The sequence below is a fragment of the Chrysemys picta genome, chromosome 19 (genome assembly GCF_011386835.1).
Source record: "Chrysemys picta bellii isolate R12L10 chromosome 19, ASM1138683v2, whole genome shotgun sequence".
Lineage (NCBI taxonomy): Eukaryota > Metazoa > Chordata > Testudines > Emydidae > Chrysemys > Chrysemys picta.
In genome coordinates, this window is record NC_088809.1 from 2,979,701 (window position 1) to 3,004,639 (window position 24,939).

The 24,939-nt window shown below is 44.2% G+C and overlaps 1 protein-coding gene across 9 annotated transcripts in view; it reads left to right on the forward strand.

The window, feature by feature from the left end:
• The first annotated feature begins 288 nt into the window (after window positions 1-288).
• The window catches only part of SPECC1 (sperm antigen with calponin homology and coiled-coil domains 1), a 161,785-nt gene continuing 137,134 nt past the window's right edge, over window positions 289-24,939 (forward strand). For 8 of the 9 annotated variants that reach the window (XR_006176306.2, XM_008168989.4, XM_042857961.2 and 5 more), the window contains exon 1: window positions 289-501. Coding sequence is in view for 8 of the 9 variants with exons in the window: in XM_008168989.4 (XP_008167211.2) it covers window positions 289-501 (213 nt within the window). In the remaining variant the exon portion in view is untranslated. Of the gene's footprint in view, window positions 502-18,069; window positions 18,218-19,802; window positions 19,883-24,939 lie in introns of those variants that run through there. The other variant, XM_065572866.1, reaches the window with a different exon arrangement.

Genomic DNA, 24,939 nt, shown 5'->3' on the forward strand with positions numbered 1-24,939 from the left:
ACAGGCCGGGTAAACTCAGTCGCTGCCTCCCCGGCCGTAGATTCCACACGCGGAGTCGGAGGGGATGCTTCTGCCCCGGCCGCCTGTGGTTCCGCAGCAGCCGATTCGATACAGTGTAACGACTCGCGGGCGGGCTGCGACACCCTCGTCCCAGCAGACTACAACTCCCAGCATGCCCGTCACCCAGGGGCTCAGGCGCGCCGGGATTCACAGGCCTTGTAGCCCGTCTCTAACCGCTGTGCGCCTGTACATCCCAGCGTGCCTTGCGGCAGCCCCCGTAAAAAGACTATGACTCCCGGCACGCTCCGCCACTTCAGGCCTAGCCTCTCTGCCAGGTTCCACTGCGTTCAGGATCATGGGATTTGTAGTCCGGAGGGTCTGAGAGAGCGAACCACATTTCCCAGGGTGCCCCGCGGCGCTAGCCCCCTGGCGGCCGTTAGGACCGTTGCAGAAGAGAGGAAAGGTGCTTGCTGCCAGAGCATCCTTGAGAGGAGGCAGCAGGTGAGCGGGACTGGGGCGGGCTGTCCCTTGGGGCCTCTCCCAGGGCAGGGCCGGGGGAGTGGCGGATAGAGGGGCCGTTCTGACAGGAGGCTGGGGCCTCAGCCATGGCTCAAGGGCTGCGGGAGGGGCCCTGGTGACTGCCCTGCAATGTGGGGGGGGGACCCTGGGCCCTAATGCAGAGGGGCATCCCCATGAAGGCAACAAGTGCCAGTGGTTAGTCAGAGGGCAGCCAAAGTGCCGGGTGTCCTCTCCCCCTCTGGAGCCCTGCAGCCACCCTCAGGCCCAATGCAGACGAGTGGCCTTGGGGAAGCCCTGGGTCCCGGTGTGCAAGGGGGCCCCCTCTGTCTGCTGTCCCGTGGGTGGCTGTCACTGACACCGCGTGGTGGCCTTGCCCAGATGCCCGATCCCACAGAGAGAGGCTCCACTGCCATTTATGGGTACCTGCACAGTAGGGTTGGTCAAATGTCACCCACAGAGTCCTACGATGCACCCCCCCTGACTTTCTCTTGTCTTCTGGTTGATAGGTCCCAGCATCTGAGGTGGCTGCTTGGGCTAAGACAAGGGCCGCTCTACTCCACTTCATTTTACGTACATTAGGCAGAGAAACACCAGGTGGACCGATATTGTCTATGCAGCCCCTCAGCTGAGCAAAGTTTGGATGCCCCTGGCATAACATAGCACTCAGGCTTGGGGGTTTGTACAGATCAAACACTGAGAGTTTATACATCTGTCTTGCAGTCACACAATGCAATCCTGATTAGTGTCAGATCAGGTAGGGATCTTAACTCTTACACTACTGTTTATTCTGTTTGGCAGTAGCATAGAAACTTCCCACCCTGATAAGCTTAGCGCCTTAAAAGGGAGGCTGTCAGCTAAAATAAATACTTCATCCATATATGCTATTTGTTCATGCTTCATTTTTCTCAGTAGTGGCATGGCATAGCTGGGCCAGTTTCATTTTTTGATTCCCATGCACTAGCACAAGTCTGTTGCTAAGCTTGCTGCAGGGAAGGGAAGGATGGGTTTAAAACCAAACCAAATGTTTTTGTTGAAGTTCTATGGAAATTTTTTACTGTTAATATATTATTTTAAAAATCTGCAGTTTTTGGCCTAACCCTCAAGGAATAACTGTTATGGTGAGAATGGGATGCTTTGAGGCACTGAATTTCAATAATTTAAAATGTGAGAAAACATTGTAATGGTTATTTTAAAAAGAATTTATGAACTAAAAGTGACTCATTTCCATGTATCCCTCTGAAAATCAGTCCCATGTTCTGAACTGAGTCAGGTGCATTAGGTGTTCTGTAGTATATTATCCTGGTTTTCCTTTTCTCTTTTACCTCAGCATTGATACTTGTTTACAATGAGACACACATGCAGATGTGGATAATTCTGTGCAAATATATTTAACACTGTACAATGGTTTATTTTCCCCTTCAAATATACGAAGTTGAGCGCAACATCTTGACTTGTGCATTGAGCTCCACTGCCCTCTACTGGCTTCTCAATGCTATTCCCTCCGTAACTGAATGCAGTAGGTCAGGGGTGGGCAAACTTTTTAGCCTGAAGGCCACATCAAGGTTCCAAAACTGTCTGGAGGGCGGGGTAGGGAAGGCTGTGCCTCCCCAAACAGCCTGGCTCCCGCCCCCTATCTGACCCGTCCCACTTCCTGTCCCCTGACTGCCAGATCTGTGATTTGGGATTGGAAGGGCATGCAATTTATTCTTCCCATTTCTGGTGTGGTTAGATGGCATCCAGGGTAATGGGGACAGGCTCTATTTATTGCCAGAACTTACATGATGATAGAGAGATTGTGTGGGTAAACATCAGAAGACTTTCTTCTCATTATGAATGTCGTCCCCCTTTCCCAGTATCTTGCATAAATGGGTTTATATTCTGCATGTGAACTAAGACATTGATCTTGCAAACATTTAAGCCTGTGCTTTTCTCTAAGTATGCAAGTCATCCCATTGACTTTCATGGACTATTCATATGAGTACATTTAAGTGTTTGCAGGATTGGGGCCTAGATAGCAAGAATTGTCAGTCACACTATGTGGGACAAGTAGAAACCTGCAGTGAACAAGCTGCTCACTCCAAACTTCAAATTCTCTCTCTCAAAAATACTCACTGGATGCTTGCAAATTAGTGCTGTTTGATCCCCTTCAGCACAAGCCTATCATCTGAATAACTTGCCTGAAATTACACTGCTGACTAGGGTGACCAGATAGAATGTGTGAAAAATCAGGATGGGATTGAGGGGTAATAGGCATCTTTATAAGAAAAAGCCCCAAATATCAGGATTGTCCCTATAAAATAGGAACATCTGGTCACCCTACTGCTGACTTGGAGTTGCTAAGCCCTCAATATTCAACCTCTTCCAAGAAATGTCAGTTCTGTCGAGAGATTACATTTTTTTTAACTTATGTAGCCCTGACTGGAACTCTTTCAAACATTCTTTTGTCTCTTTACCCTGTAATTAAAATGAAATGTGTTAAGCATGAAAGGTCAATAGCTATTATGTTTTTATAAAACATATGCTCAGTGACTGTTCTATACATTTAGGATCTGTTTAGTTTCACTAGAGGGTAGCACTTAGGAGTTTTTAGGAGAGAATTGGTCAGAGTCACTGAACCTTTGATTGGAGAATATGGAGATGTAGGTCAGTGCCTGAAGGACAGAGCATTTAAACTATCTTTATTATAATCTTGTCTGAAATTTTGATTCTGAAGTATACCTTTCATAGCTGCAGCACTCTAATAGCCAACTCTCTGCTGGAAGCAGAGTCCCTCTTCTGCATAAACTCGGGCAGTTATTTTGGGTATTGCTGCACAGAAAGTCTTCACAGCTCTCTAAACCAATCACTCAAATCCCAGAGTTCTTCCAGAAATGACTTCACTGCATGAGAAGCAGTTTAGCAATGGAGACCAAGATAAATAAATTGTTTCCCTCTCTCTGCCCCCTTCATCTCCCCTTCCCTCCCGGAAAAGCTCCAGCTTTGTAGGTCTCCTATGACTTTGTGGACAGTTAATGAGCTGCAAGTATTTCTGCATAGAGGGCTATTTTTGTAGCTACCTGTGTCATCCTGAACTGCTGCTACTTGTCCCCAAGAAGAGCAAAAATTATCCAAACAGGAATGTCTTTACATCCAACACTGTGGTAGCTGAGTCTTAATGTAGGATATTGCCAGCCCTGAGTGTTGAAAAATCATGAGTCAGGCCTCCAAAATCATATGATTGGCTTGAAAATCATGAGGTTTAAAAATAACACATTTGGGGTTCTTTTTATCTGCCTTCTGCTGTTTGTCCTTATTGTTCATGGTTTTCAAGCTTTATCCATAACTGTGAGGCTAGACACTTTGTGTGTGTGTGTGTGTGTGTGTGTGTGTGTGTGTGTGTGTGTGTGTGTGTGTGTGTGTGTTTTAATGAAAACTGAGTCTCACCTACTAACATGACTCCAGGGGCTGGGGCTTTAAGTAAAACACTGAATATCACAATACTTATGATAAAATCCCAAGAGCTGGCAACATTGAGTATAGAAGCTAGATAGCTTCTCAGCAACCAGCCTGCTTCCCCACATGTCACTCACCATGACCATGAGCGCTCTGAATGTCTGCAGAGGGCTCTGGCTGTTGCACTGATGTGGTTTAGAGCAGTGTTTCTCAATGACTGGGCCGGGGACCGGCACCGGTCCCTGAAATCTTCCTGACACAGTTTAGGAAGGCAGCAAGCCAGTCAGTCCTTGGTATCTAAAAGGTGGAGAAACACCGGTTCAGAGTATGATCCCAGCTGGGACTTCTACCCTTCTTTGGAAGCAGGAAGTGCCTTTGCAAATAAAAAACATTGTTGGTAGGTTTTAGGGCAGTTTGCAAAGCAGGTGGTGTCAAGCCAAATTCTGGTCGAGGTTGTGGCTTATTTCGCAGTTGGGAATCTGTTTTCTACTGTTGACTCGGGGCCTTTTCCACTCTTTTTTTGCTGCGTTCATAATAATAAATTGGGAGCCAGGACTCACTGACACTAAGGGACTTACTTTACCTCACTGTTCAGCCATCTATAATGTGTTGATGATGATACTTTAATTAAGTTTGTTTACTGTTTGTAGAGTGGTTTCAGATCCTTGGATGGAAGGCACAGTATCTAGTGAAATCTGCCTGTTCTCTGAATTCAGCAATTGAAAGCAAAGTTGCTTCATCTTCTGAGCCTCACTCAATTTGTTCATAAACTGCAAACCAAAGTGCTGAGGAGGGAATTACTTCTCTACTGAACTGACAGGGCTTTCCAAGCTGATAACAGTTGTCATTATTCTACTGAACCACCAACATATCCATAAAGACATGGGCTGTAGACCACAAGGGCAGGGATTTGAAAGTTAAGGCTGAAAAGACAGTCTGGTGAACTAAGCTCCTGACTCAGGTTAGCATAAGGCAGACTGTTTACATTTTTTTTTTCAAAGCCTTCTCTTAGGACCAACTTGGCTTGCTCCATGTGACTGCGTTTTGCAATTTGGCAGGAGGCACGAGACTTGGGTTTTGGGCGATGTTCGTCTGAGCCTTCCTGTTTTCTCTCTCTGTTACTAATGTACTGTAAGTATTTTATATTTTTTAAGCCCTTTGAAGAGTGAGACCCTCTATTGTGCAGGGTATCTGTGCTTTTCATTTGGTTCACCCCCATCTCTATCACTCCCTTCACCCTGATATCAGAGATAATTGTGTTTTTTGCCCAATCATTAACAATTTTAAAAGTTCATAACTCCAGTGCTAAAAAATGTGTATCAAGTTTTCTGATGTCACCTCCCGGGGAAGTAAGCTGTTGTGATAGGAGCCTGAGGTCTCTTTCAAGAAACCTGGTTTAGTCCAGAGAGAAGTAGATGTAGGAGGGCAAGTGCTGGGGGGAGAGATGCAGTGAAAAGGCAAAGGAATCCTCAGTTTGGTAAATGACTTTCAGGCTTTGTCAAGCTGCTGAGATGCTCCTGCTATTAAGGACCAGGGGCCCAGTCCTGCAATCTCTCTGTGTGGAACTCCCATGGAATCCATATGGAACACAACAGATTAAAAACAAAACAATATGTTACATTTCTATCTCCAATTCATGAAAAAAGATGGATTTAACTCACTGTAGGTACCTGCTCGGGTACCTTCAGGTATGGATCTACCCACCACAACCTACCTGTAACAAGGAATGGGGCACCATTTCCCTTGGGCCAGATCATACCCGCTAGACTTGCACACAGATGGGACCCTTTGTCGTTAGATTTACCCTCAGCTATGCTGTAATGGTGAGAGCTGTCACCTCCAGGACACCTTCCCCTTCACTCTTACTGGACCCATGCAGTTGGAGTGGATGGAAAGGGCCAGTGCTGGGGGAAAGCACGCCATCCAGTGCCTCCATCTGAATTCCATCTTGTGCAGAATCCCCTTTGAGTGAGGTTCAGAGGGCAGGGCCGTCCCTGGCAGCCCAGCACCAAGGAAGGACGAACAGCAGCACACTCTGGAATGATTTATTTGGTGGCACTCATACAGTGTCTGATCACAAGCTAAAACCTTTCGTATCTCAATCTTGTAATATCCCAAGTGAAATATTGCCCTTTCAGTGTCTCAAACATACTTCACAAAAATATGGTTAGGTATCCAAATCTGCAGGTTCCTCTTGCTTGTGCATGGGTCAAAATCTATGACTATTTAAAGGCCTCTACATCTTTATTATATTTTGGGCAGTGTGTTATTCTGCAATGACTAAGCTGCAGCTATTGCAATGAGGCCTTCAGAACCAAAACAATATTTCTCTGAGTGAGTTCACTTGAAATAGCTCATTTGGTGAGCTGCTGTTCCCTTTTGGATTTGAATAGAATGGGAATTCTGGACTCCAACTCAATGGTGCTGTAAGCTGGTACATCTCCGTAGACTCCAACGCTCCAGCAATTAATTGTGCCCTCTGGTTCTAAGCCTTCTGTGTCTCCATCATCCGAAAGCTTCCTGGTGTCTAACCGATGTGATGATGAGTGAGTTGCCTTTAAATAGCCATTAACTCTAACGGTCACCATGGTAACTGTACTGGAGCCTCTTGGTAGGTTGCCCAGCTCCCTGAGTTATTACAGTTTAATGCTCAGAGCCTGTTGGATTCCCAATTAGGCAGAGGTCACAAATGTCAGAAAGGAAAAAACTATGTATTTTAAATCTTTATGGAAGGGAATCTTGATGCTGGTGAAAGGAGTGGGATTGACAGCCCTGGAGAGTGATGGTGTTGGCCCACAGAAAAGGGACTTAATGGGCAGTAGTGGAGCAACTTTTCCCCATCCACTACCCACTCCCCCAGTGTGCTCCAACCCTGCTCAGGAGCAATCTAGTAGAGGGTGGGACAACACCAGTCTCTGTGGCTGATTCAGTGCTTGGCCTTTCTCCAGGAACAAGGTAACAAGGGAAATGGTGTTCTAGTTGTGAGGTGGATAATACGAACAAGCTTAGACTCACCAGTTCATTGAACCTTGGTCACCAAACAGCTACCAGATTGTAACGCTTTTCAGTCACTATCCATCTGGGCCAGATTTCAGCTAGAGAGCTGGACAGGAAGGGCCTGATCCAAAGCCCACTGAAGACAAAGCAAAGATTCCCATTGCCTTCAATAGGCTTTGGACCAGATCCTAAGGTTCTCTATCTTCTGAACAGTAAGAACATTGGCTACATGTTCTATTTAATTTGAGGAACAAATAATTCTTCTTTCTATGGAGATGTCTAGCTCTTTGGTTAAACATCTTTAACTCTGCATTTGACTCTTCCTCTCTGCATTTCCTGAGGGCTGTTTGAACTAATCAGTGGACTGAGCATGGGCTGGGAGGTAGGAATTCCTAAGCGATAATTACACTCCACTGATAAAGTCACTTTCAAGTGACTAGCTAGGCACAAATTTGCTCACCCATCTGCTCTGATGATGGAGGGAAAAGAGTGACATTGGAGTTGCCTAGGCAAATGAGAGAGAAGAGTTGCCAAGGCTGATTTAATTTCTTTGTTTCCTCATTGGTAACAGTGGGAATAAAAATACTGATTCCCCTATCTCACAGGATGTCCAGAGTTAACATTTACAGGGCTTGGAGGAGGCAAACCCTTTAAGTGCTAAGGAATTTTATCACTGGACTGCTTGCTACATGGCTTCCCACTGTTCTGTGCACCCATGCTGTGCCCTTTGCACTTCTCTAACCTTCTTGCTCTGCTCCTCCAGCCGCTCTGCAGTGAGCTTAGTGCCTTGCCCTGCTGTCCCTCACAGCCCCTTTCCCCCTTGCTGTTCTTGCTGCTCTACCCACCAGTCTTTTTACACCTTTGATCTTGCACAGCCTCTGTTCAGCTTTCTTCAGGTGGCATGCCTGTGCATACTCAGTGATTTCTGCCATTCTGATACCCTTTTGGCTCTTGTGGGATGTTGTTCAGCTTTTGTTCAATTTTTTCTGTCTAGCAAACTGTCCCCAAACTTGGTTGAATATATCTTCCTCTGGCTTTATGTTCTGATGATCTTGCATCTTATTTGAATCTTTGCTGGAGACTTGAATTAGTCACTTGCTTTTCAGGGAACTTCGAGAGCTGAGAGTGCTTGCTGTAGTCCCAATAGATCAGTCCCAGTTCTATAAACTGTGATTTCCCCCCCCCCCCTCGCCCCTCCCCAGAGCTTGGACAGAGACTAGGAGAGAGGATGTGTGAATGTAATGATACGTATTAACAGAGAACTAGCCCCAGGGTCCTGGCCATGTTCCATTTATATGAATTACATTTTATGTAACTAGACCTACCCCAATTTTCCCCTCTTAAATGTTACTGTATAATATTGTTGGTCCAAAGCTAGTCGTATCCAGATGCAAGTACCCAATTTACCGTCTGTAAAATGCTTTGGGTTCCTTTAGGATTCAAGGAGCTATAGAAATGCAAGGAGATTATTTTGTTCATTATCACACTGAGCCCACCTACGTGCAACATCTATTGTTCCCCCGGGAGTCAGAAGGCTTATACCATATGTAGGTTGCTAGGACTTCATTCTAGCTACTTTCTTGCTTCTCTGCTCATTGTGTCTGTTGCCTTCAGATTTTGAAGGGTTTGAGTGGTATTTCTGTTTGTAAATCAGGCTGATGTTCAAGGTAACTGCTAGAAAACAGGAGGATGAGTCCTGGACCTTGTGTAGTAATTTGCTTTCAATTTCTGGGTCTTGTGTTTGACAGCTGATGTGATCAATATAACTGGAGCAGATAGTATTGTGTACATCTGTGAAGACTAGACCAGCCATTTGTTTTAAGGAGAAGTTCATGCTGCTGACACGTGAATCCTGAAAGCGGAGGTATTTGCTCCTAGTTGCTTCAGGGGCAATTAAAACCTGAGGCATATGTCAACTTGACACCTCTTCTGCTGAATTTAGAAATGTCCCAATTGCTTTTAGCTGCAGTAAGATGATTTATTGTGTGTTAAATATCTGTGAATTGGGGGTTTGCAGCTATGTTTTACTATCTTTACTGTATATAAATCATGAAAGCTGAGACAGAATCTCAGAATGGAATTTCCTTGCATTCCATCAATGCATATTTCTTAATATTTTATAATGTGAAGTTACAGTTACTTCTGAGAAGACTTGGGTCTGGAAAATTGTCTTGTTAGTGGCTAATTTTGAGTGAGGAACTGCTCAACTCTAATCCAGACCTTCCCACTGACTCTCTGGATTTCGTCAAGTCCCTAAAGTCAACATGTTCAAAAGAATTCAAATGTTGAAAAATTGGAAAATCAGAAAAGAGCCACAAGAATAATTAAATGATTAGAAAGCCTGCCTCAACAAAGAGAAGGTTAAAGGGTGACTTGATCACAGAAATATTTAATAGTGGGCTCTTCAATCTAGGAAGAAAAGTGTAACATGATTCAGTGGCTGGAAATTGAACCTAGACAAATTCAGATTGGAAATAAAGCATACATTTTTAACAGTGAGAGTAATTAACTATTTGGAACAAGTTACTAAGGATCATGGTGGATTCTCCATCACAGACAATTTTTAAATCAAGACTGGATGTTTTTCTAAAAGATCTGCTCTAGGAAGTTCTCTGGCCTGTGTTATACAGGAGGTCAGACTTGATGATCACAGTGGTCCCTTCTGGCCTTGCAATCTACGAATCTGAGAAGTAGCCTCTGATTTTGGGTTCTTAACTTAAAACAACTTGAGTTTGATTTTTCAGAGATGTTAAGCACATGTAAATCTAGCTGAAGTCAATGGGCACTGCAGGCACTCGGTACCTCTGAAAATTGGACCACTAACTTCTATGTTCCTCACTTGCCCCATCTCTAGACTGGATATTGCTAGCCTATATCACTAACTTGATTGATGTCTGTAAAGCACTTTGAGATCCTGGAATTGAGGGTAAGAAGGAAGCACTAGGATTTTATGATCTCCATAATCAAACTTCATAGCTAGCTGCACTGAGAAACCCTGCCCTATGTTAGAGAGCCCATTAATCTCCTGGGATTTAAACTATATACACTTCATCATTTTTCTTTGTCAGTTTGTCCTGATTCTTGTTGCTGCTGGGCCCCCAGGCATGCATCTTGTATAGGAGCTGTGCCCTGCAGTGCTGCTGCTGTTCTAGGGCTGTGAGCAGTTCCACTAGAAGCCCCTCAAAAACAGAGGTGACAACTCAGCTGTTTTTATGTATATCAACCTGAAATGCATCATAAAGCTCTAAGCCTAGAGGCACCCTGCACCAGCCCATTGAATTCAGTATATTCTATTTAAAAGAAGCCGCAGACACACATTCTGGCCAATCCTAAATTCCTTGTCCTGTTCTGAGAGTTGATGGCATGCAGTAAAAATGTAGTAATGTGGTGGTTGTGGGAAAGCACCTCACAATGTCAAATTACCATCTGTCTTGGTTCCTATTATGTTAGCTCTGGGGGAACCGTGCACCCGATCTCATGCCATCTTTTTCAGTAGTTCAATCAAGGAGGAGCAGCCGGGGAATGCACCTGCTGGGCTGCCTGAATAGTCCAGTTACAGCCAGGTACAGGGCACTTACTGTGCTGCTTGAACATGGTCACTCTCAATGGACTGTTAATGGGATGATGGCCTCAAAACATATACAATGGAAAAGTAGCCGTGAAAGTGTTCAGATAAAAAATGGAGACCCCAAGCCTCTGGTTCACTCTCCACTTGCTATGTTGGGCATTAGTTATTATTAATTTTCCTAGGAATACAACGGCACTTTCTTCACCACTCCTGACTTGTCCAAGAGAGCCCTGAGGGTGCACAGACCCCCACTGGGGAGCACTAAGTCATAGCTGGACATTCATTTCACTTGTAAACGTCTTGCCCTTTTGAGTGGAAGGGAAAACCACAGTAAAGCTACCCTTACTCTAGTGAGGGGCTTTAAGGGGCTTTTTCTACCCCTCACTTATATCACACTCACATTACTGAAGCATGTCCCCACCTTCAGCTTTTCTGACCCATGTTTTTGTCAGCGATATATCCATTGCTGCTGAGAGAACCTTGTATCAATTCGCACAGTTTAAAAACAGGAGGAAAGTTTCATTTCATTGTCTAAGTCTTTGTTTGCTTTGTAATTATGATGCTGGTTTTGGCACTATATATATATATTGTGGTTTCTCATGCTGTAATTTCCATAGCCATCAAAGATTTAGGAACCAGCCATGTTAGTCCTCTGTCAGATTCTTGAGTACATAGGCCACTGCCTGCACTTTTTTCTTTTGGGCAGAAGTAAGTGCAGATCAGTTTCTACTCCCTAGACTCTAGGGCACAGGCAGTGACATTGGCACATTCCAGTTTCCCCCCATATCATTCCAATTGCATAAGTTCGCATCTGGAATTCCTGCAGTTTCAGAAAATTCCAGCAAATGTTCCTTAGCCCTTCTATGAGCCTTTCCGTAGTCCCTTTTCTCTATCCGCTACTGCAAGGTGTAAGTGATTGTGATTGATGGTGCAGCAAGAGAGTGGAATGCTGCCAACAGGGCACCATCTGGAAACTGTTTTAATACCAATTTACCCTGAAACTGGTTCCTACTTGGTGTATAGTCTTCTGGCTGTCCTCTCTGCAGCAGAAGCTGAAAGCACATAAACTGTTGACTCTGGGGTAAGTTACTCTTCTGCTGAAACTGTAAAGGAAAATACATTAAAGGGGTTTGTAAACACCTTGGTTCAAAGTAGTGCTTGCAACATGTTGTAGTTGCAATTAGGGCTGTCAAGCGATTTAAAATATTAATCACGTGATTAATTGCACTTTTAAACAATAATAGAATACCATTTATTTAACTATTTTTGGATGTTTTCTACATTTTCAAATATATTGATTTCAATTACAACACAGAATACAAAGTGTACAGTGCTCACTTTCTATTTATTTTTTAATACAAATATTTGCACTGTAAAAAACAAAAGAAATAGTATATTTCAACACACCTAATACAAGTACTGTAATGCAATCTTTTTATCATGAAAGTTGAATTTACAAATGTTGAATTATTTTTGTTTACATAATTGCATTCAAAAATAAAACAATGTAAAACTTTAGAGTCTACAAGTCCACTCAATCCTACTTCAGCCAATCGCGTAGACAAACACGCTTGGTTACATTTGCAGGAGATAATGGTGCCCACTTCTTGTTCACAATGTCACCTGAAAATGAGAACAGGTGTTCGCTTGGCACTGTTGTAATCGGCATTGCAAGATATTTACATGCCAGATGTGCTAAAGATTCGTATGTCCCTTCATGCTTCAACCACCATTCCAGGGGATATGCGTCCATGCTAATGATGGGTTCTGCTCAATAACAATCCAGAGCGGACGGATGCATGTTCATTTTCATCATTTGAGTCAGATGCCATCAGTAGGAAGTTGATTGATTTTATTTGGTGGTTCGGGTTCTGTAGTTTCCTCCTCAGAGTGTTGCTCTTTTAAGACTTCTGAAAGCATGCTCCACACTTCGTCCCTCTCCGATTTTGGACAACACTTCAGATTCTTAAACTTTTGTGTTGAGTGCTGTAGCTATTTTTAGAAATCTCACTATTGGTACCTTCTTTGCGTTTTGTCAAATCTGCAGTGACAGTATTCGTAAATCAAACCACATGTGCTGGGTCATCATCCGAGACTGCTATACCATGAAAATATATGGCAGAATGCGGGTAAAACAGAGCAGGGGACATACTATTCCCCCCCAAGGAATTCAGTCACAAATTTAATGCACTATTTTTTTAAATGAACATCATTAGCATGGATGCATGTCCTCCGGAATGGTGGCTGAAGCATGAAGGGGCATATGAATGTTTAGCACATAATTACCTTGCAACGCTGGCTACAAAAGTGCCATGCGAATGCCTATTCTCACTTTCAGGTGACATTGTAAATAAGAAGCAGGCAGCAGTATCTGTTTTTCTTAGCGATTGGCTGAACAAAAAGTAGGACTGTGTGGACTTGTAGGCTCTAAGTTTTACATTGTTTTGTTTTTGAGTGCAGTTATGTAACAAAAAAATCTACATTTGTAAGTTACACTTTCAAGATAAAGAGATTGCACTACAGTACTTGTATAAGGTGAATAGAAAAATACTATTTCTTTATATTATTTTTGATTACAAATATCTGCACTGTAAAAATGATAAAAGTGAACACTACACTTTGTATTCTATGTTTTAATAGAAATCAATATATTTGAAAATGTAGAACATCCAAAATATTGAATAAATTTCAATTGGTATTCTATTGTTTAACAGTGCAATTAATGATGATTAATTTTTTTTAATCTCAGTTAATTTATTTTGCATTAATCACGTGAGTTAACTGTGATTAATTGACAGCCCTAATTGCAATGTTGTTGCTATTAACATTTCAAACAGCTTTTGGGAGTCAGAGCTGGTCTGGTAACTGAAGCGTTTTCATATGCTATGTTGTTTAATATGTGCAGTAAGGAATTATTTTCCCCCCAACAGTACACAAGTCTGACATTGCATTGGGAAGTCCTGGTGAATTAACAGTTGAATCACCTATACTACAAGATGAAGTTGCATCCTTATGTGTATTTGTGAAAAGGTGGTGTTCCCACCCTGCTTGAAAATGATCAACACTTCACTTGCTGTGTAGGTTCAAAACTTTCCCCCTTCCTGACATCTGGCTCTGTTAACAAGGTAATGCAACAAATTCCATCCAAGCCTTTTCCTTTGGTGTGGCCATTCTTAGCACAGTTCAGCTCAGCCCCAGGCCCTAGATACATCTCTCCGGAGGGGATATTCCCAGCTCCTTTGGGTGGGTTAATGAGCTGCACCTGCCACAATGAGTCAGTAGGGCTTAATTAGTATCTCCCTCCAGGGTTCCAACACCTGCTCACAGGGTGGGTCAGCAGAAGAACCTAGCTACCCCGTTAGAGAGTAGAAAGGCTTTTTACCTGCCAGGACTTGAATGACTGCTTCTGTGTTTTCCCCTGCTACAGCTGGTGTCAGTAATGATACCCAATGTAGGACAGGGAGCTGTGTTCCTTAGGTGCCACCAATAGTAGCTAAGCAAGTGCAGAGCCACGTGAGCTGGGGTGCAGTGCAGAGGTGGGCAAACCATCTGGGTAAAACATGTGCGAAGATATAATCTTCAGAGATTTTTTTTTTTTAAGTGCTTCTTTACTGGTGGGGTTTTTCCTTCTCCAAATAGTCCCTTACTCATTTGAATCTTAAATGGTTCTCTGTTCTTGTAAGTAGATGCATTTGTTACCCGTTAATGTTCTGCTTGGGAATCAGAGAGGAGTGCTGAAAACTGCTGGAGTCTCTTACAGATCCTTATACTTTTGAAAACCAATTCATTCTCTTAGTTCACATGTCCTGGTTTTTCTCTGTTCTTTGATGTTTCAGTATTGTTCTTTTCTTTTCTAAAATCTCAACAATGCAGAACAAAGGAAACTGGCTGGTTAGCTGCCTCCAATAGTCTTCCCTGTCACTCCTATGTGAGATTTCTAACAATCCTGCCCTCTTCTAGAAGAGTGTTCTCTCCAGCAGTTGTAGGTGAAAGCTACTGGCTGTGGCATAGGCTGAGCTCATTGGGTGTCTGGGTGGGAACCTGGACCTGTGTAACATTCCCCTAAACACAGGAAATTCTTGAGTTCTTCAAGTATGCACACACAGGCATCTCGCACTGGTTGTGCCCTTATAGGCAACACCCCTTGGAGTTCACGATTTACATCCACTCTTTTGATTAGCATCATCCTGTTAACCAAGCAGCAGGGTGTTTTCAGCAAAATGGAAGCTGATTGTTGCCCCATGATTCATTCTGCACATGGGCTGCTAGTGCCTTGAACTTCCTTCCTGTCATCAGCAATGAAACTGAGAAAAGAAAAATAAAGAGGAGTTGGTATCGGATCTGCGCAGCAAGGAAAAGGGCAGGGTGAACATAGCCCCAAAGCCACAGCCCAACTCCAACTAATCCCCACTTTGCCTGCTGACTTTCCCTTGTAATTACCTCTAGGTTTTATATCTGCAGACAATAATGTTCCATGCTTCACAACTGAATTAGAGACGCCCTTGCAAACCACATTGATGTTGACGTCATAGCCTCATTTTTGGAATGTCTCTCTGTAACTAGGGCTTTTGCACATACAAGTGCAGTTTGTAAAAGCCTATCTTTTGGTTCAAGTTGTGCATTTGCCCTCTTCTGTTCCCTGTATAAGCCTCTTTTCCACATCCCTATTTATGGACACCTGCCTCACAACTCGAATCCAGCCTTTGATCCTTTCCCTCATACTGTGCCTTAAGCAAGATTGTGGTTGAAAAAGAGCATACCCAGTGCATGCCTCAGCATACAATGTTTAATTTCCTGGGGCACTGTATTGTTATGGTGCACTGACTGGCAGGGTTTGTTCATCATGATGCTGTTCATAACACACTGCTATAATTCTGCTCCTGCTGTATAAGTGATCAGATTGTGCCCAGTGGCGTGTATGTTCTAAAGTGGGTGGGAGACAATAGATGCGTGTGTGTATGTGCATGCGCAATTTGCTAGCTCTGCCTCTGTCTGCAGTTGTGAATTTTGCCGATTCTTTGTTTTAATTTTAAATTACTTTCATATCCTCACTTCATGCCCCTGCTCCTAGGTGAAAGGAAGGACGGTTAATGCTCTGGCCTGGGACTAAGGAGGTCTGGCTTCGTACCCTAATCCTGCCACAAACTTCCAGTGTGACTTAGTGCAAGTCATTTAATCTATCTGTGCCTTGGCTCCTCAGTTGGCAAATGGAGATGATATTTTCCTCCCTTGCGAGGATAAATTCTTTAGTGTATGTCAGGTGCTCAGATAAATATAGCGATGAATGCCATAGAAAAGGCTACTAATAAATAAATACTGTAGATTTGTTGGGTTTTGGGGGATTGTGTGGCACAGTTACTCTGTTATATCCAATGTACCAAAACTCTAGTGAGCAAGTGTTGTGGCTTTTTCCTACTCATGCTGAGCGTTTTCAGCATTGGGTTTTGGTCAAGTGATATCCGACACAGCTAAAAATATCTTTGAGGACAACTATAGCAGTTCTTTTCCCTTGTGTGTGTGTGTGTGTGTGTCTGGCTGAGGGACAGGAAATTCTATTGAGCTGATAGTCCGGGGCTGGTTTCCCACTGAGCCCCATATGAACTCACCAGCAATGACAAAGAGACAATAATGTGCTTCAGTCCAAAAAATGTGTGTCTGTATTTTCAAATTGGGAACTTTTTAGGTGGTACGTGTTGGCCTGGTGTCTCTGGCACTTACTATTGGTTTTGATTCTGCCATTTTGCAGTTTGCCCTTTCTGGTTCTGAAAGCTGCCTAAAGTCAACATGGAGCAGAGATTTGAGTGCTGTCCCTATGTATTGCAAACCTCTGATTGTCCATACATTTATCACCAAAAATAATATGATTTGCCTCCCAGGAGGAGGAGTAGAGTTCATTGATATGAGACTATCTGCTAGTAATTTGTTAATATGAATGCCAGAGGGTACTGCCTTCTGATTATAGCTTGTGACTGGGAGAGGTCTCAGAAGCCTCATAGCACATAAAAAAGTAAGGATGGAAAAGCTCTATTATCTGTGGTCACCTAGTCTGTCCCCAGATAGTCCGGGGATTGGCAAACCAGATTGAATACAGTAAATAAACAATGACATTCTGTCTTCCTTAGTCTGCAGCTTTGAGACCTGGACATGGCCTCCCCTGCTTCCAGGATCCAAGGCCCACAGCTTGAGACCAACTGCTCTATGGTGAAAGCAATTGGACCAACAATGACCTAGAAATAGCCTTTGGATGAAGAGTTTACACGTGGCACATCATTGGCTTCCTTTGGGGCTGTGTTAGGACATCTTGGCCCCTAGAATGAGGGTTTCGGGAGGTGCTCAGTGAGGGCAGAGCTATGCATAGACCGCCTCTACATTTAGGATCTGATTGTAAACAGCTGGCTAAAATAAACCCTCCCTAGCTTTCTTTTCTAAGGAGACTGCTGTTGTATCACTGTCACTTATATTCCGGGTTCACATTACAGTGGAAAAAAACCACACCTAATTCTAGAGATGGATCCAAACTAATATCCTAGGTCTGTATGGCCTAGGATGCAGAACCAAAGAAGAATTTTGCAAATAGTGCTGCCTCTATAATGGGCCAAACCAACACCCTAGCTCTGAACATCCCCAAACTTGGAAGTGTTGGAAATCCTGATTTGGTTCTAATTTCTCTCCTCCCCACCCAGGGGACTCTCTCTCTACCTGATTCCTGTCTGTAAAGATCCCTTGCCCCTTCTCTCTGCACACACCAAGGGCTGAAGGGTGAGGGGAGTCCCCCAGGCATTTCTCAGCCCCATGCCCCTTATTCACTTTCTTCTAGCCTAGGAGCTGATGGGTGCTTCTGCCTGGTGAGCCACAGACAGGTCACTGAAATCTGATGGGGCTAGGCACTCTTTCCATTCCCCTGTGCTAGCTGCTCAGGGCTCTCAGCTCTTGACAATATGGGGAGCTCTGGAGCTGGATTCCTATCTCTTCTCTTCTCTCCCCTCCCCCCCCCCCCCCCCCCCGCATGTTAGATCATGACTGAATCTCTGTTTTAGTGTAAAAAACCCACTCTGCACCTTTTCAAGGCAGTGGTAGAGGTGAAGGAAATGCCTCTTGAGTGGGGCTACTGGGGAGGAGATGCTTAATATGGAATATAAGGGCTTGTGGGTGCAGCTTCTGTAATTTTCCTCCAAAGACCCCCCACACACACACACACGCTCACAGAAAATATCTCCTTTTGGTGCCCGCCTCATTCTCTTTTCTGCAATATATATGCTGCCTATTTCATTTGATCAGATTATGCAGACTAGACTGGGGCTTATCATGCCATCTACCAATGTACACTTCTATTCTGAGGGCTGAAGGAATAAGGAACCCTTCACTGCTTTCTGAAGGGGATTGCTGCCCTGCACAGCTCTGAATTCAGGTATAAATGGCTTGCCTGCAGGAATTCCTCCTGGTATGATGGAAGTATAATATTTCTTGTGTGTGTGTGTGTGCGCATACATGCGTGTGTGCTGAATGCCAAAGCTCTGGTAAAGCCAGCTTGCTTCCGTATGTGAATCATTTCTCAAGCAGCTCTCTGTGTCTCGTTGCAATGTGGTTTTCCTCTCAGGGAAGCACTAAAGCCCTGAATTCTCAGTCTGGCTTGCACATGCTGTCAGAGGCTAGCAGGAGACCGTTTTCCTTTTAATACAAGAAGGAGAAAAAGCTTTTACTGTAAGTATTTAATCCTCTTTTTATTTGTAAGGTGGGAACTGGATTCTCTCTAGTGGGGGTTAGTGGACAGAGGCGCATTCTTGCAGCAAGCGGACTGCCTTGCTTAACAACACCTGGATGTAATGTCTGACTCTAATTAAAACGAGATTGGATGGAGCATTAGAAAATGCACTGTAAGGAACACTCCTGCGTTGGCGGGGAGCTGGGCTGGATGGTCTATTAGATATTAACGATAGAAAATGATCCTATGAGAACGGGCTACTATGTATTTTTCTGTTTAGCTGCATGGAGTTGAGCTAGTGACGGATGGGCTGAAGCTGTCACTCTGCCTGCCTCGGCTCTCTCTTGCTGTTGGTGTTCAGTGATGTGTTCCAACAGCAGGGTCGAACAGGAGCACAAATAGGTTCCCCCAACCCTGCTGCTGAGACTGTCCAGTCAAGAAGGGGCCAGGCTGCTGTGCAAGCTGCTTCAGAAAAAAATTGGCAGTTACCTCGTCTGCCAGGGGAATGAGTACAAATGTTGGGGAGCCTGGCCAGATCTGTGCTCTCCCTCCATCAAAGAAAGGGAGCTGCTGAGACTCTCAGGAGAAAGCACCAGTTTCAACAGTTTAGTAATTGGCCATAAAAATGTGATTTGAACTGAATCTTGATGGTAATAGCAATTGTAATAATAATATGCAGCATTTGTATAGACCATTACAGCTTTGCAGAGCTGTACAAATGCTAATTAAGCTCTGTTTGTAATGAATCATTACTGGCAGAACTGGACAGGAAATGGGGACTTCCCTTCATCGATATCATCTAATTCTCTCTCTAGATGTCACCCCTTAGCATGGTTTGTTTGCGGAGTACTGCCTCTACTCCCTACAAACTGGAAATTATTCTGTTGCCAATCTGGGTCTCAGCTGAGAAGGGGATATTTGATTGTTCTCCAGTGGTGTGATTCTGATGATTACTTAGTAAGAGAGACCTGTCCTGGGTCAGCTTCTATCCCAGGGGTAGGCAACCTATGGCACGCGTGCCAAAGGCGGCACACGAGCTGACTTTCAGTGGCACTCTCACTGCCCGGGTCCTGGCCACCGGTCCAGGGGGCTCTGCATTTTAATTTAATTTTAAATGAAGCTTCTTAAACATTTTAAAATCCTTATTTACTTTACATACAACAATAGTTTAGTTATATATTATAGACTTATAGAAAGAGACCTTCTAAAAACGTTAAAATGTATCACTGGCACGCAAAACGTTAAATTAGAGTGAATAAATGAAGACTCAGCACACCACTTCTGAAAGGTTGCCGACCCCTGTTCTATCCCAACACCTGAACCCCACTGTGTGATTCTGTGGGTTTCACAGCTCCCTGGTGGTTGGCAGGCCATAGCTTGCAAACCACTGACTCTGCTGTTTTGAATCCGTTCAGCTCTGTCCACATGCAGAATGAATAATTTGAAAATGCAGAAGTCTACTAGTTTCTCTTGCAGCTTTAGAGTTCACAATGGCTTCCTCTTTCCAGTGAAACCTTTCTGCTAGGAGTTCACAACACTGACAACTAACAATTAATTAACTGAGACCTTTTGAACTTTTAACAGGCTTCTGTGCTCAATTGCAGAGCACAATCTCTCTGCCAGGCAACTTTCAGAAATTAATGATTGCTGTGCATCACTGTGAGGTATGTGCGTAGAATAGAGATAGGCGGGTGGGCTGGGGATTGTGATCACCCATGCATTGTGCATGGGAGAAGTGGACTTGCTTTTTTATTTTTGTTTGGCTTTTCCATGGGGCTCCTCACCAAGGTACATGAGGATTTATCATCTATCACAGTTTATCTTCCCAAGACCCCTTCTTCAGAGGACCAGTATTCTTCTCATTTTATAGATGAGGAACAAAGGCACAGAAAGATCCTGTGACTTGCCCAAGATAACACAGGAAGTCTGTGGCAGAGCTGGGAATAGAATTAAGATGTGAATCCCAATCCATTGTCTTTACTGCAAAATCATCCATCCGTTTCCATGTCTCATGCATGTGGTGGGCAGATTGTCATGTATTTGTGTGCTATGTTTCTCTTCCAACCTAGAGAAGGTGTTCTATGGCAGTTCCTTCTGTCCCTTCTAAGTGCATCTACCTGTACTCAGCAGTAAGGTGTAATGACAGGGCATTACCAGGCAAAACTCCTGTAATTACTCTTCCTTTCTATAGTAATTACATAGCTGTGCCCTGTGTAAAATAGAACATCCTTCTCCTTACTGTGGCTTGATAAGACATGCAATGTTACCCCTCCATGTCTCATGCTCCTCTTGCTCCAGTCACGGGGGTGACAGAAGAGGAAGAATTAGTAGGGGAAGCAAAAGTGGATGGGAACCGGGGAAGCAGTGACCATGAGATGGTCAAGTTCAGGATCTTGACACAAGGAAGAAAGGAGAGCAGCAGAATACGGACCCTGGACTTCAGAAAAGCAGACTTTGACTCCCTCAGGGAACGGATGGGCAGGATCCCCTGGGAGAATAACATGAGGGGGAAAGGAGTCCAGGAGAGCTAGCTGTATTTTAAAGAATCCTTATTGAGGTTGCAGGAAAAAACCATCCCAATGTGTAGAAAGAACAGTAAATATGGCAGGTGACCAGCTTGGCTTAACAGTGAAATCCTTGCTGACCTTAAACACCAAAAAGAAGCTTACAAGAAGTGGAAGATTGGACAAATGACCAGGGAGGAGTATAAAAATATTGCTCAGGCATGCAGGAGTGAAATCAGGAAGGCCAAATCACACTTGGAGTTGCAGCTAGCAAGAGATGTTAAGAGTAACAAGAAGGGTTTCTTCAGGTATGTTAGCAACAAGAAGAAAGTCAAGGAAAGTGTGGGCCCCTTACTAGGTAGCCTCCCTTATTCAGTAACAGAGGATGTGGAAAAAGCTAATGTACTCAATGATTTTTTTGCCTCTGTCTTCACGAACAAAGTCAGCTCCCAGACTGCTGCACTGGGCAGCACAGTATGGGGAGAAGGTGACCAGCCCTCTGTGGAGAAAGAAATGGTTCCGGACTATTTAGAAAAACTGGACGAGCACAAGTCCATGGGGCCGGATGTGCTGCATCCGAGGGTGCTAAAGGAGTTGGCGGATGTGATTGCAGAGCCATTGGCCATTATCTTTGAAAACTCATGGCGATCGGGGGAGGTCCCGGATGACTGGAAAAAGGCTAATGTAGTGCCCATCTTTAAAAAAGGGAAGGAGGAGGATCCGGGGAACTACAGGCCAGTCAGCCTCACCTCAGTCCCTGGAAAAATCATGGAGCAGGTCCTCAAGGAATCAATTCTGAAGCACTTAGAGGAGAGGAAAGTGATCAGGAACAGTCAGCATGGATTCACCAAGGGCAAGTCATGCCTGACTAACCTAATTGCCTTCTATGAGGAGATAACTGACTCTGTGGATGAGGGGAAAGCAGTGGATGTATTATTCCTTGACTTTAGCAAAGCTTTTGATACAGTCTCCCACAGTATTCTTGCCAGCAAGTTAAAGAAGTATGGGCTGGATGAATGGACTATAAGGTGGATAGAAAGCTGGTTAGATCGTCGGGCTCAACGGGTAGTGATCAATGGCTCCATGTCTAGCTGGCAGCTGGTTTAAAATGGAGTGCCCCAAGGGTCGGTCCTGGGGCCGGTTTTGTTCAATATCTTAATTAATGATCTGGAGGATGGCGTGGACTGCACTCTCAGCAAGTTTGCAGATGACACTAAACTGGGAGGAGTGGTAGATACGCTGGAGGGTAGGGACAGGATACAGAGGGACCTAGACAAATTAGAGGATTGGGACAAAAGAAACCTGATGAGGTTCAACAAGGACAAGTGCAGAGTCCTGTACTTAGGATGGAAGAATCCCATGCACTGTTACAGACTAGGGACTGAATGGCTAGGAAGCAGTTCTGCAGAAAAGGACCTAGGGGTTACAGTGGACGAGAAGCTGGATAAAAGTGTACCCTTGTTGCCAAGAAGGCTAACAGCATTTTGGGCTGTATAAGCAGGGGCATTGCCAGCAGATCGAGGGACGTGATCGTTCCCCTCTATTCGACATTGGTGAGGCCTCATCTGGAGTACTGGGTCCAGTTTTGGGCCCCACACTACAAGAAGGATGTGGAAAAATTGGAAAGAGCCCAGTGGAGGGCAACAAAAATGATTAGGGGGCTGGAGCACATGACTTATGAGGAGAGGCTGAGGGAACTGGGATTGTTTAGTCTGCAGAAGAGAAGAATGAGGGGGGATTTGATAGCTGCTTTCAACTACCTGAAAGGAGGTTCCAAAGAGGATGGATCTAGACTGTTCTCAGTGGTACTCGATGACAGAACAAGGAGTAATGGTCTCAAGTTGCAGTGGGGGAGGTTTAGGTTGGATATTAGGAAAAACTTTTTCACTAGGAGGGTGGTGAAGCACTGGAATGGGTTACCTAGGGAGGTGGTGGAATCTCCTTGCTTGGAGGTTTTTAAGGTCAGGCTTGACAAAGCCCTGGCTGGGATGATTTAGTTGGGAATTGGTCCTGCTTTGAACAGGGGGTGGGACTAGATGACCTCCTGAGGTCCCTTCCAACCCATATAGTCTATGATTAACAAGAACCAGTTACCTTCAGATGGCTCTGAAAGCCCTTGTTCTCAAAATGTACCTGCATTATACCACACCAGGGTTAAACCCATCTGCTCAGGCCAGGAAGGTGTCGGGGATAGCTCTGAGTGGCTTAACTTTTTTTATGGCTAAAGACTGATTTGAAGTTCTTCTTCACGCAGCGCACAGTCAACTTGTGAAACTCCTTACCTGAGGAGGTTGTGAAGGCTAGGACTATAACAGTGTTTAAAAGAGAACTGGATAAATTCATGGTGGTTAAGTCCATTAATGGCTATTAGCCAGGATGGATAAGGAATGGTGTCTCTAGCCTCTGTCTGTCAAAGGATGGAGATGGATGGCAGGAGAGAGATCACTTGATCATTGCCTGTTAGGCTCACTCCCTCTGAGGTACCTGGCATTGGCCTCTGTCGGCAGACAGGATACTGGGCTGGATGGGCCTTTGGTCTGATCCGGTACGACCGTTCTTATGTTCTTATGATTTTAAACTCCCCACAGCTAGGAAATTCAGAATCAAGGCTCAACCTTCATCTTTCTTTTGCCCTCCAGTGCCCTAAGTCTCAAAGTAATGGCTGATTATACACACCGTATAAGCTGGGATCCCTATCACCTGGAAGCTATGAGCTGAGATGATGGATTCTCCTGGTTTCTCTGAAGTGAGATCACTCCCTGAATGTAGTTAATTTTGGTGTGGTTTGATTAAATTTAGCATTAACTGTGTAGCCTTTTATATATGCACACAGGTACAGCCACTGTATTCCTCTAAGCACAAGCACATTCTCCCCCCTCCCTCTTTGCTTTGTTGCCTTTTTCACATGCAGCTGTCAGTAACATGATGAGCACAGAGTTGCCACATTCAAGTCTAAAACCCTGCCCTGGAGTAAGAAAAAGATCATATCGGTTCTTGCCCAATCAACCTTATTTTGACTACACCTATCACTTCTTAACCAATTAACTTAAATGTGGTGGCCTGTTTGCTGATGGCCAGCAGAAATCAATGGTCCAAGGAGCCCACCATCCAGCTAGTGGTGGTGGTTGTCCTCCTATAGGGTCAGCGCTAACCAAATCTCTGCTAGCGTGTGTGTTTTTTATCTCTACATCTCTGAAGTGATCAGGAAGCAGAGGGAAGTACCTGGGTCTCTGAGGTACCTAAGGCTAATTGGGTTCTGATCTAGGACAACTCCATGTGGTTTATCTGGTAAAATAGCAAAGCTATATTTTTCCTATGGCTTGTAAATGCCAGGAATGTGGACCCAACACAAGAAAAACAGAGCTGAATAAATCCTGTCCATTTGCACAAAACTAGGGTTTTGTTGAAACTGAAAGTTTCCTTTCTCATGTCCGGCTGGAAAATGGGATCCAGTTGAAAACAAGAAACCCATAAGCCCAAAACTCTCAGGAGACATTCTGTGGTGATGGGACTTTGGGACAAGGCTGTGCAATTCTCTTTTGTTATTTGCCTGACTGTCTCTGGTAAAAATCACTGATTAGTCCTAGTCCAGGTCTACACTGAAAAGTTATGTCGACCTAGCTGTGTTACTCAGGGGTGTGAAAAATTCATATTCCTGAGCAACATAGTTAAGCTGACCTAGGCCCCGGCATAGACAATACTAGGTTGACACAGGTCAACAGAAGGATTCTTATCTCCCACCTCTCAGGGAGGTGGATTAACTACAGCAATGGGAGAACCCTTCCTGATGCTGTAGTGTCTACTCTGAAGTGCTACACCAGTGCAATTGCAGCTGTGCCGCTGTAGCAATTTAAGTGTAGACATACTCTTAGTCTTGAGAAAAGAGAAGGGATTTTATAACTAGGGTGACCAGATGTCCTGTTTTTAAAGGGACAGTCCTGTTTTTTGGGACTTTCTTATATAGGCGCCTATTACCCGCCACTCCCTGTCCTGTTTTTTTTTTCACAGTTGCTATCTGGTCACCCTACTTATAATAGTCTTCAGATATGTTAAGGACTGTTCTAAAAAGGACTATGATCAATAGTTCTCCATGTCCACTGAAGGTAGGACAAGAAGTAGTGGACCTAATCTGCAGCAAGGGAGATTTAGGTTAGATATTTGGAAAAGCTTTCTAACTATAAGCGTAGTTAAGCTCTGGAACAGGCTTCAAAGGGAGG